Source organism: Miniopterus schreibersii, assembly GCF_964146895.1.
Source record: "Miniopterus schreibersii genome assembly, chromosome: 15".
Classification (NCBI taxonomy): Eukaryota; Metazoa; Chordata; class Mammalia; order Chiroptera; family Miniopteridae; genus Miniopterus; species Miniopterus schreibersii.
Genome location: NC_138115.1, coordinates 16,962,975 through 16,976,433, shown reverse-complemented (window position 1 = coordinate 16,976,433; position 13,459 = coordinate 16,962,975). Strand labels below are relative to the sequence as shown.

The 13,459-nt window shown below is 38.8% G+C and overlaps 1 protein-coding gene across 2 annotated transcripts in view; it reads right to left on the bottom strand.

The window, feature by feature from the left end:
* Positions 1-12,873, bottom strand: part of DCP1A (decapping mRNA 1A) — a 50,598-nt gene extending 37,725 nt beyond the window's left edge. The window contains exons 1-3 of one of the 2 annotated variants that reach the window (XM_081159090.1): positions 12,701-12,873; positions 9,964-10,004; positions 7,455-7,582 (exon numbers count right to left, since the gene is read on the bottom strand). In XM_081159090.1, coding sequence (XP_081015216.1) covers positions 7,455-7,582; positions 9,964-10,004; positions 12,701-12,835 — 304 coding nt within the window. In that variant the 5' untranslated portion in view covers positions 12,836-12,873. The remainder of the gene's footprint in view (positions 1-7,454; positions 7,583-9,963; positions 10,005-12,700) is intronic. The other variant, XM_081159091.1, reaches the window with a different exon arrangement.
* Between the last annotated feature and the right edge of the window lie 586 nt (positions 12,874-13,459).

The window sequence follows — 13,459 nt, the reverse complement described above, 5'->3', positions numbered from 1 at the left end:
ATTCCATATGTATTTCTGACATAGACTAGGTACATACCAGTTTGGAACTATTTTATCTTCTAGGTAATTTACTCCTCTTATCATTACGTGGTAAATTTTATCCCTGATGTTTTTACCTGAAAATCTATCTCATGTCTGATTAACACAGCTACATCAGCCTTGTCTGGTTGGTTAACAGTTGCCTGATACATTTCATTCTATCCCTTAACTTTCAACCTTTCCAGGTTTTTGAGTTTTAAGATTTTTAAAAGTTAAGACCAGTTTAAAAGTTAAGACATCCTATTTTTATTATGCAGTGGTCACCCTGAATCTTTTGAACACACATAGCTTGATTTAAAAGTCAATGATTAGCCCTGGCGGGTTTTGCTCAGTGGTTGGAGCGTTAGCCCAAGGACTGAAGGGTTGGGGGTTCAATTCCCGTCAAGGGCACGTACCTTGGTTGCAGGCTCAAGTCCCGGCTCTGGTCAGGGCAGGTGCGAGAGGCAACCAATTGATGTGTCTCTTTCACATTCATATCTCTCTCTCTCTACCCCCTCCTTGCTAGGAAAAAATATCCTTGGGTGAGGGTAAGAAAATAAATAAGTCTATGATTAATCAACTTATATCACACCTCAGTCTTGGGGTGCTTTATGTTTGCACAACTTTTATGTTATTGCTGTCTAGTATTCTTGCTTCACCTTTATAATACCTCTACTCAAACTAGTCATTTTATTGTTTTATATAGTCACTGTTTATTTTTACCTCCTTTTTGCTCATTATTGCCTCTTAAATTTCATTTCCTATTTCTGTGCTCAACTTTACTTTTAAATTACAGCCTTCAGAACTGCACCATTAAAATTAAATTAAATACAATTAAAAATTCAGTTCTACTAGGCACATTTCAGGTGCTCAACAGCAACAAATGACTAGTGGCTACCGTAGCAGCCTTAGAAGTGCCTTCCAAAAGGGTCTGCTGGAGATAGAAGTTCTGTTTTTGCTGAAAAAAGTGTTTATTTTGTTCTTTCTCTTTTTTAAAAAAAATTTTATTGATGAGAGAAACACCGATTTGTTGTTCCACTTATTTATGCATTCATTGGTTGATGCGTGTATGTGTTCTGATCGGGGACCGAACCCGTAACCTTGGTATATCAGGACGATGCTCTAACCAACTGAACTACCTGGCCAGGGCCATTTTCTTCTCTTGAATTACTGAATTGTTGGTTGCTGTTTTCCTCAGAACTTGAAAATATCATTCCTGTCTTCCAAACTCAGTAGCTGCAACTAAATATGCTGTCTAGTTGTTGCTCTTTGTAAATAAGCAATCTCAGGCAGCCTTTGGTTGCTGCTGTCTCTTTGCCTTTGATGATTTACTATGTGTTCAGGTTTGTACATATTTCTATTTACTACGCTCAGTGACTTATTCTACTGCCTACATCTAAGATTTATGTTTTTCATAAATTCTGAAAAATTCTCAAACTCTTCAAATACTACCTCTCTCTAGAATTTATCATTCTGAAATTCTTCTCTATCATCTGGTAGACTTTCCAATTCTATTTTCTGTCATATTTTCAATTTCTTTTCCATTCTGGGGTGCATTCCGGATACTTTCCTCAGTTGTCTCCAGTTTCCCAAAATTCTTTCCAATTGCTGAGTCCAGGTAGAGAATTTATTTCCATAATTAAACATTTAATTTCTAGAAGTTCTACTTGGTTATTTTTATATCTACCTGTCATTTTATTTTATAATCTACACCTAACATTAAAGTCTCTATCTGACCATTTCACTGATTTTGGAGGCAGGGGGGGAGAGAAAGAGAAACATTGATGTGAGACAGAAATATTGATCAGTTGCCTCCTGTACTCACTCCAACTGGGGATCAAACTTGCAACTTTTTGGTGTGTGGGACGATGTTCCAACCGAGCCACACTGGCCAAGACCAATCATTTCATTAAAGTTTTTGCAAGGTTTGGCTAATCCGGCTGTTTGTTGTATCCTACCTCTTATTGACCGCGAATTATTTCCTTGTACATTTAGTAGTAATTTTGGACCATGAAGCTTATGAGAACCCTGGGAAATCTGGGTTAAGAATGTGTCCCTCCAGAAGGGTTTTGCATTTGCTTTGGCCAGGTCTTTTAGAATACTCTCCAGTTGAGGATTAATTTTATGTTAATTATTTTGGCCTGAGTACAAAATACACCAAATAATGGTATAACTGAAACTCCAAAGCTGAATGAGAGAAGTCCCATGGTTCCTTTTTTTTTTTTTAAATTATCTTTATTGATTTCAGAGAGAGGAAGGGAGAGAGAGAGAGAGAATCATCAATCATGAAAGAGTCATTGATTGGCTCCCTCCTGCATGCCCCTACTGGGGATCAAGCCTGTAACCTGGGCATGAGGCCTGACTGGGAATCAAACCGCGATCTCCCGGATCATAAGTCAATGCTCAACTGCTGAGCCACACTGGCCGGGCTCATGGTTATTACTTTTAGGGAAGAAATTTGCCCTCTAACTCACAGCCCCGACTGAGACAGATAAGCCTGCCTGTTATCTCCCTAGACTGGTGGGCAAATATCTTTCTAGTTTATTATTATGTAGCTTATTAGAGGACCTGGCTGTATGCTGGCATGCATGTCTCAGCTCCAACTCTGCACCTCATTAGGACTCAAGCAAGATCTTATCTCCTGATCCCATATAATTACAATGGAGTCCTTATATTAATGAGAGCTCCCCATCCCCAAGAGCCCCTAACAGCTGGCAGCCAGTGTCAGCTCACAGGCTTCCCAGTTTAGCTTTTAGTCTTTGCTTTGATACTGGCCCACTGCAATGTCTGCTATTTCCCTTTTGGCTAAGCTATGCATTTAATATTTTATACAGCATTTCTAAATGTTTGTAGGAAGACGGTTTTTCTGTCATGCTATTGCTGGACAGAATTGAAGGATATTTTCCTTGACGTGCTTATACCTCAGAACTCCTAGAGGTTTAGAGTCTACAAAAAAAATGATTTTATAATCCAGTTAGTAAAATGGACTGTTTACAAATGAAAACAGAAGATCAGCAGATTGGTAGTAATGCATATGTTTACACAGCAAAGGAACGGTTTCTTTCAACTATTCATAGATAAAATAAAAACCCTCATCAATGTTTTTTTAGGGAAATTAAACATTTATTACATAAAAATAAAGTTTTAGTCAGGAGGGTGCTGTGTTCCAGTATTCTGACAAAAATGAATACCATGCAGATGGGTACTAGACTTATCAGGGTGATCACTTCCTAAGTTACATAAATGTCTAATCACTATGCTGTATACCTGAAACTAATATAATATTGTATGTCAATTGTAATTGAAATGCTTCTGCTGAGTTTAAAAAAATGTGTCCTAAGATTTCCCATTTAACATATTTATATTTTCAAATTGTCATAGCTCAGGCTGTCTAGTAATGGCCCCTACAACATCTGAAAATATCTGTAAAGATAAGCAGAGTCCCAGCCTGTCATGGCCCTAGTCAGAAGGGATGGGAAGACGCACACTGTGAGCTTGGGTGATAAAAGAACCTGGATAACATCCAAGTCCTTATGACTCTTTCACTAATAAGATCATTTGGCTTGAGTCCAAGATGGAGACAGCTATAATATTTTATATCTGTAAGTGCTTGACAAAGTATCTTCACATATATGATGCCCTTTTAAGACAAGCAGGAGAGAACAGTGGTTTAAGTGATTTATCCAAGGTTACAGTTGGTAAAATGCAAAGCCTAGAATAGAATTCTTGTCTACAAACTAAATTCCATGCCAAGAGTGTTGCCATGGCAAAAAGCCACCCTCAGGAATATCTTCTGCAGCCTTTGTATCTAGAAATCATTTATAAACTTTAAAAAGGAATGACTAAATGGAAGGCATAAAAATCTAATTCAAACTGTCCCCAGTGCTTGTTCAATTCAGGTATGGCACAATAAAAGGGTGTGGCTGAACATGGATTCATGCTTTAGATATCCATTGTCCAATATGGCAGTCACTGGCCTCATATGACTATTTAAATATGAATTGACCAAATTAAATTAAGGAAAAGAAAAAAATTTCCTTTGTTGCACTAGCCACACTTCAAATGCTCAACAGTCACATGTGGCTGGTGCCTGCTATATGGGAATGGTATTGATATAGAACACTTCCAACATCAGAGATCTCCTAGATGGCTATGCTCTGGAACGTGGATTGATACAGCAATTTCATTGTTGCAGGGGGACAGAAAGAACTTTGGCTTTGAAGCTCAACAGACCTAGAATCGGAAATAAGGTGCTTGGAATATCATTTTTACTCAGTAACTACAGAATCTGCAGTCTCCCCAACCCTCACTGAAGCCCCACCGGGGTCCTCTGGTTCCCAAAAGGCCCTTGCACAGTATTTAAAAATATACTGCTTCTAGCCCGGCTGATGAGGCTCAGTGGTTGAGTATCGATCTATGATCCATGAGATCGTGGTTTGATTCCCAGTCTGATTTCCGGTCAGGGCACGTGCCTGGGTTGCAGGCTCGATCCCCAGGAGGAGTGGTGGAGGAGGCAGCAGACGGATGACTCTCATAACTGATGTTTCTCTCTCTCTCCCTTCCTCTTTCTGAAGTCAATTAAAAAATACTTAAAATAGGTATGTAAATATATATAATATATACATATTATATAAAATATAAATATAGATTTTTAAATATATATATATGTGTGTGTGTGTGTATATGTGCTGCTTCTGAAAGATTCAAGAGAATCACCAAACCTAAGCCCTTGACTAGGGTTAGCATTTTCTCTGTGAGATTTTACCTTTTCCTGGGGGGTGTGATGGTGGTGAGCATTTTGTATAAATAAAATAAATAAAACAATTTAGAACTAGAAAAAAGTTATAGTTCAATTTTCTATTACATTAACTCTAAAAATTGATTTCAGTGAAAGAAGTTGGATTTGAAGGTGGAACTTGAGTAGAATGGGTCAGGTGTCTTGGTTATTTCCCACAGGAAAATGACAGAAGAGCAGCTACAGAATCAGGCATAATTACCTGTATACACAATCAGACACTAATTAACTTTTTATTTAAAGAACAAATCCCTGAACAACTCAACGGCTTGCTAACCTGACAAGACTACTTTCTACTTTTAAGATGAGACAGACAAGACATACACTAGTCAAGAGAGGCCCTAACACTCCCAGATCACTTTATGCTGTCTTGTCACTTCTCCTTGATACATCTATTCCTTTAAATATTCCCCCAAGCTCCTTTCCTAGACTGTTTCTAATATAACCACAGTGTTGTACTTGACCTTTTCAGGCCTTTCTCTAGCCTGAAAACAAGCTGATGTGTTCCTGAATTTCTAATTAGCAGTATCAGAAACTGTAAGGCCTTTAGGAGATAATTCAGAGCCCTCTTAACTGGGAAATGAAATGACCTGGTTAAGTGAGTTTTCTGTTCAATTAAAGAAACCTTTGTTTGAACCTCTTGTTGAAAATCTCTAAAATGAAATGCATTAGTGCACTTTTCTGCTCAACAATAATCTAAGATAATAAACACTCCTGATGATTTAACATCTTAACATTACAACAAATTAACCATGACATTGATACTATTCTGGGGTTAAAAGTTAGAGAATATTGAGATTTTCATACTGACCCCAGGTAACACTTAAAGTTATTTGCTAGATTTTCACAAAATAAAATCTAACATTAGCTTGCTTTCTTATAGTTTGCCTTCATTTCTTCCACACAGACATAGAAATATTTCCAGATAACTGAAACTCTGATTAGTTACTTCTGGTTAATCAAGGTTTCATTATATTTGTGTTATGTTGCACTTTCAACTTTAAAGGAACTTTAGGCTTATACTAAATGGTAGTGGAGTCCATTGGCCTCTGATAATTCTCCCTACTGACTATTTTAATGATCAAATTTTTCTTAGAAGCAATAGCTACATTAAGTTTTCAGGTAGTAAGGAGCAGAATTAAGACAATTTCCCTTTTTTTAAAAAAACGGATGTGTTCCTTTGCAGAATTTTCCTTTAATAGACTGTTCAGCACAAAAAAACCCCCAGCCATCTAAAATAATTCTACTGTTAATATTAGTTTCAAGAAATCCATCAGAACTAATAGGTATTAAAAGGCATTTCCAGTATGCCCACAGAAATTAAACTCTCAGAGGTAATTCAATTACCTGGACAAATAGTTTATTGAAAATAGATTTCATTTCACTTAGATGCAAGGGAGTTAGGGAAAAGAATCTGGGGCTTCCAGCTTCAAAATAGACCTCACCATTTCTCATTCAGGGAATTAAAAGATGCATAATTTCTAATAGCTTTTTATATTTTATACTGAAGACATTCCCCCAATTCCAGTTACCTCCCAGTCAAGTGAAATTCAAGCATAGTAACTTTTACTTTTTAAGTCAGAGGCAACAATTCTCTCCAACAATTTCCTTAGATGATAGCTACAGCAATATGGGTAATATTGAAATACAGAAACCAAGCACTGCATACTTTTCAGTACATTACATCTTGAATGGACCACTCTAGCTTTGCTGGCTATATCCAACCACTATTAAGAGCCTATAAAATGCCTGAAAGAACCCTGGACTATGAAGCAAAAAAAAAGTTATTATCCTCACTCTCCAACTGAGCAGCTGCCACTCACCTCTGAGTCTCAGCTGACTTAACTGCCTGCCTACTCCACACAGGTTATTATTATAACTTTTTAAAATCCTCACAGAGGATATTTTTTCCATTGCTTTTTAGAGAGAGTGGAAGGGGGGGGAGAGAGAGAAACAATGATGTGAGAGAGACACATAGATTGGTTGCCTCCAGCATGCACCCCAACCAGGGCCGAGAATAGAGCGTGCAACCAAGGTACATGCCCCTGGCTGGAACTGAACCCGGGGCCCTTTAGTTCGAGGGCTGACGCTCTAACCACTGAGCCCGACTGACTGGGGCCCCACACAGGTTATTGTATCATCAACATTAAAGTACAGTACCTCTTGGTCCAGCACTTGTACCCAGCAGACACTCAACTAAACAAATAGACTGAAAAATACCACTATCAGGGCAAAGACAGTACTTCCTTTGGGGACAGATATATCAGTGTCTGTCCCCATCTTGTGTCTCTCAAATTAAGTTCTATTGCTCATGGGCATGAGCAGCCAATATTTCAGTGTCACATAAAAAACAAAGGGTGGAACTTACCTTCATAAAGCAAACGATAGAAATATAATGTAATGCTAGTATATGAAATAGTATAGTTAACTAAAATAACATAAGTTATTGTATACAAAAGTGTTTCAATTTTAGAAGCCCAATTTAAAAGATTTGATTTTACTGAGACTGATTTATAACTATAAAAGAGCATACACCAAATTTTTTGTAACTTAAAACTCCAAAAATAATGTGCTGATAGAAACTAAAGTCACCCAACTTGAACTGTAAATATATGAACTGTAATAAAACAGATATACTCACAGCTTGCATTTCTATACAGAAGAAATGGTTCATGGAGCTGAAATTCCAAATCTTTATTCACTGGTTCAACAAGATTGTGCATATTCAATCGATTCACAATGGTAAAACCATGGTAAGGTGAAGCTGACCTTAGATTTAAAAGAAGAAAAAATCTGTAGTAACTGTTAGTTTGCAGAAATGTTATCTACTTCTTTATTTCCATTTCTAAGAATGAAATACATTATTGCATCACATAATATTATTAGCATTTAAAATTGTAAACAAAAAAAATTTAAGTCAGATCATAACCCTCTTCCTCTCGGAAGCTTCCAAGGACTCGGTCCCTCAGAGTTAAGGCCAAAATCCTTATTAAGGCCATAAGGCCTTAGCTGATATGTGCCCCCCACCCCATTCCCTTCATTTCCTATGCCTCTTCCCTTGCTCTTCCTGCTCCAGCCACACCGAGCATCTTGACGCTCTGTCTAAATACCTCTCTCTGTCTGGACCACTTGTCCAGAATCTACAGTTACCTCATCTCCCACAACCTTTGCTCAAATGTCACTTTCTTAATGAGGCCTACCTGAGAACTACCCTTTTCAGTGCTCCCAAGCTCAATACCTCTAACCCTCCTCTCTCTTTTTCCATACCACTTATTATTTTTTATACTTGTCCTTCTCCATTAGAATGTATGTTCCATGCAAATAGGGTATATGTCTTATTTTTCCCCCACATGTATCCTAAGATAGACACACAGTAGATGTTCAATAAACATTGCTCAATAAAAAAAATCATTTATTTTAAATATGGTGACTGTCTGACAATACAATAATGATTTTTCTTATATCAAACAGGTCTTTCCATAGTTCTCCTGAGTTAGACAGAAAATGCCTCAAATCCTACAATAAGAAGCATCCTTGGTTCCCATACCAGGGTGATTCCGCATATGACCCTTTAAAAAAATTTTTTTCTTAAATATTTCTATTCCTATGAGTCAGACTATCCATATGTATATATTTTTAAAAATATGTCTTTATTGATTTCAGAGAAAGGAAGGGAGAGAGAGAGAGAGAAACATCAATGATGAGAGTCACTGACTGGCTGCCTCCTTGCACTCCCCCCCCCCCCCCCCACTGGGGATAGAGCCTGCAAGCTGGGCATGTGCCCTGATGGGGACTCGAATCATGATCTCCTGGTTCACAGGTTGATGCTCAACCACTTAGCCATGCTGGCCGGGCAGTACATGATCCTTTAGACACTCCCCACATGTATATAACACTTTATAGTTTCTCATTCCTTTCTCTGTGCTACATAGGAGAGATTTTAGAATCCTGTTTTACAGATTAGGAAACAAGCTCAGAATGATTAAGGCCTATGCCAAAGTCATACAAATAATGTAACCAGAATTCAGCTTTAGGTTTCCTGACTCCAAATCCAGGCTTCTTCTATGAGAAGGTCTCTGCTAAGTGATATTCTGACATCCAGATATAGCTGTGTGTGAGGTATATAAAGTGTTCTCATATTTTCCAAATAGAGTTTCTTTGGTCTCCTTTTATTAGAATCAATACCACATAAGCTTCCATGTATTTTTTTAAGTCAAGTTACTCTCAAGTTACTCACTATACTAAATTTCACATTTTCTATAATCAGTGAATCTGTATACTGTAACAATAACGCAAGGAAAGCACTTTCCAAGTATTATAGATACTAAAGTTCTAACAACAGTTAAAAGTTTCTAGAGATTTATACTGGTAATGAGGAATAGTAAAGGAGGTGAAGGGTAAAGGCCTTTCTCCCCCAAAATATTTAGAGAATATTCGACAAATTCTCGTTAATTATCATCAATGAAGAAAGGCAATCCTTAAAAGATAACTCATAGTACAAAAAAGAGGAAAAGAACTAGATGTCAGTAATCACTCCTGCTAAGTCCCTAAGCTTTAGAATCCAAAGGAAGGAACCAGAGAAAGACCTAACAGGGCTCCAGGGAAACAAGAAACTCCATGACTATCGTATCCTGTCAGTTACTTTTACACCACAAAACTTGCAATTTGCAAACCAATCAAATTTTATAATTGTCAAAAAAGTTGAAAATAAAAATGTGCAATTCTGAATAATCCAGACTTTCTAAAGGACTATCAAATTAAAAATACACATTACAAAAGACACTGTACACAATAATCCAGAACTTTTAGGGAGAGAGTGGGAAAGGGGACAGAACCAGAGTCATAGAAGATAACCTTCTATTTAGTAACCACAGAACAGCAGGACTGACCTTCCATAGAGCTAGGATATGTATTATATTTTTCTCAACTGTTTTTCCCCCCTAAATAAGTTCTAGCTCTATTTGCTCTGCATCACAGGAAGGCTCTAAGAGGAGACAATAACTTGGGTTAGGATCTCACAGCCACAGATGAATGAAAACTTGAAGGGTCAAGCAGGAAGGTTCCAAAGACAAATGTACAACAGTATTGAACCACTTCATATGACATTGTTCACCATCAGATTAAAAAAAAATTTTTTTTTTAAAGCTTACCTTCGATATACAAATAAGGTCCCTTCTATATCAGTCTTCTCCTATAATAGAGAATGAAACAATTAGTTTCCCCCCCATAATGCAAACCCAAATATTCCAAAGGAAAATAAATACTTCATGTTTAAGATCAACCTATTTATTTTAAAATTAAACACTTTTGAACAGGTCAAGTTAAGAGTCTCTCTTACTCCACAAACTACTGTTACCAATTTCTTTTGTATCCTTTCTATGCTACGGATGCATATTAATGTAATGCAATGTTCAACCCAGCAACATGCCTATATCTGCAGCATTTTTCTTATTCTTTTTAAAAATCTAAAGGAGAAAATCCTAGAATTAGCTTTCACTTGTTTTTTTTTTTTAATCCTCACCCGAGGATATTTTTCCCATTGCTTTTCAGAGATTGGACGGGGGAGATAGAGGTCAATGTGAGACACATCGATTGGTTGCCTCTTGCAGGTGCCCTGCATGGGGTTGGGGATCGAGCCTGCCACAGAGGTATGTGCCCTTGGCCAGAACCAAACCTGGGACTCTTCTGTCCACTGGCCAACGCTCTAACCACTGAATCAAACTGGGTAGGGCAGCTTTCACTTTTTAAGGTAAAGTGTTTTAGCCAGATTTCTTACTTTTAAAGGCAAGGTCCTGTATACAGCAATTTCTTCACTTTTAAAGTTTATCAAAGTTAGTAGGGAAAAAAGTGGAAATTTTACCTTATAGCATACTTTGTTTCATCATTGGGGGGCTTTGATATATTTCATGAGTAGCAAATGTGGCTAGTTAAAAATTACTGTCAAACACAGTTTGTTAGTTTTAGAACTTTGTTGAAGAATCATGAAAACTGAAAAATATACTCTGCCTTAATGTAATTATTGTAGGTCTTACAATTAAAAAATTTTTTTTTAGTTTGAACTGAAATGTTTTGATTAAGAAAGTACAACTCATACCATTTTTCATTTGCTGTGCCAACAGTGTATTTAGGTCTTAAACAGTTGCAACGTTAAAAACACACACCAAAAAACCTTGTTAGTCAGCAGTTCACAGCCTAGATAAGACCTAAATATTTTAATGTAATCAACAAACTGTTAGAAAACCTTAAATGTCATATCAAATTTAATTTGTTGGAATAAAAATATTTTTGAAAATATTTATCATCCTGATTGCCTAGCTTAAATATCATCATGGAACTTTTCCTTCTTGACTTTCAAATGTTATTAGTATAAGAAATTGGTAATCAACTAACTGTCTCACAGTGAAAGAAAAATTTGCCCCTAAAAACACTGTGCAAAGTCACAACTTACAGTAAAATAAAGAGAAAAGATTCTGGTTATACTCTGTGTGCCATAATCCAAATGAACAAACAATGGCAGGCTATTTTTCAACTCAGGTTATTATAGCTTGTATCTCATATTTAAAGCAGAATGCCACAATTAAAATCCCAAAATATTGAAAGTTTGTGAAAAATCAGAAACAAAAGTTTGTTAGTAAGTAAGTCCCTGCCCCAAGTATTTAACATTTGTCTGCAATTTATATTTCACAAATTTATATGTAGACCAAGGAAAAAATTATAACAATTCAAACTAAGCCAATGTTTTCTAAAAACAGTTACACTTAAAAAAAAAAAATCTATAGTTTGTGGCTTCCCATATCTCCTCCTCTTCCAGGAGGTGAAGGAAAGATCTAAAGCAAGATAATTTTGACAACTGTCTTCATCTGAATCAACTTTATAAATGCCAAATGATTTTCACAAAATTATTGGTTAAATGTAACTTATATCTGTATTATATTGTAAAGAATGTGCTATGTTTCATTGTTTTGCTAGTATGATATTTCTTACTGAAATGTGAATGTCAGTGATTTATAAATTCAATTCATCAAACATTTACGGATTATTTTCTAAGTGTAAATAAAACCTATAGCTGAATGAATTAAAGAAGGATCAATTACTAGGAAACAGGAAATTATATTATTAAAGCAATGAAGGAAGCTTCAAACAAGGGTCAACAAGTCAAGGAACAGACCGAATGTAACTTTTTAGGACCCCCTCCCGTGCAGAAAAGCCAAAAAGTATTTAGTCGGATGGGAGCATTCAGGGATGACATCACCAGCTGGGCCGAGACACACTTACTGGGTCTCTTTTCCAAAGGTTTCAAGGGAATCCAATGAACATGGAAGCCCTTTTAAGTGCCTTGAAATCTTTTCCAGAACTCTGGAAACACAGTGTAGTTAGATAAAAGCCGGGCTTATCCCTACCACCTCGCTTCCAAGCACTGAAACTAACTGGATTTCAATCTTTAAATCCAAGTGACCTCTGCGAAGGGGGCTCTTATTTATGAATCTGTTGCAGGGGGGAGGAGGAGCGTTTACTTTATGGGTTATGTATTTGTAATTTATCTAATAACCCTCAATCTTTCTGGCACCTTTCTGACCTCACCAGTCTCGTATCCCTAACACATCAGCAAGGCAGGCAGATCACCCACGTCCCCGGACCAGCCCCCAAGGGACTGCTTCTCCTCCCGTCTGTCGGCTTTTCCCTGGGATGTCTTGGGCCTACTTCTCTACCCCCTCTTTACTAATCCCCGGGCCCCCGACACCCCTCGGGCGCCAGCCAGGTCCTCCAGCCCCTGGCCTCCTCACGGTCGGCCCAGCCTCCGGCATCACCCCCCACCCAGGCGGTCTGCGCGGCCCCTTTAAGAGGCGGTGGCAGGACGGTAGACCTCAGTGGCCCGGCGGCACTCACCCACTGGTTGGCTTTGGGGCAGAAGGTGTACAGAGCAACCTGGCCCGTGAGGTCTGCGATGCTGGTGATGTAGGGATCGTGCTGCTTCAGGGCCGCTAAGCTCATCTCCTGTCCAGCTCGACTCAGGGACTCCATCTTGAATTCTCCAGCCGAGCCCCTCTGGAGGGGGCGGAGTCGCGAGCAGGAAGGTGCCACCCAGGCAATGTTCCCCCAGCAGAGTCAAGCGTCCTCAACTTCCGCCTGTCCCCCGGGCCTCGCAGCTGGGCGGTACGGTAGCTATCATGCTCCGCTGCGCCCACGCCCCTGGTACCGGGTTCCGGCGTCCGTAGGTCCCAGGGCCCCCAAGATCCGGGGTGGCGGCCAGGGCTGCGCGGCGGAGCCGGCTCGGGGGGGCCTGGCCTGCTTGCTTCCTGCAGCCCGCGCCGCCCCGACGCCGAGCTCCTGCCGGAGGAGGCCGGGCACGGACGCGGGGCCTGCTGCGGCCGGCGGCCGGGGAAGGCCGGGGCCACAGGACGGAAGCCTCGCCGTGGCAGTCCCTCCAGGCCATTTAGAAGGCACACTTAGCAATTTGGTCTTGTTTCTAAAGGAAGTTTTTGAAAAAGCCCAACTGATGTCTTTTGCTGTCAATTTTTGCTCATTTTCCTCGTCTGAGTCCCAGGTAAATCTTTATATCCAATCTTGGGAACTGCCCGCATAGCTTGAGTTTGTCGTGCATCGTTTAAAGCTTTAAAGATTGCCGTTTTAACTTTTTAGCACACA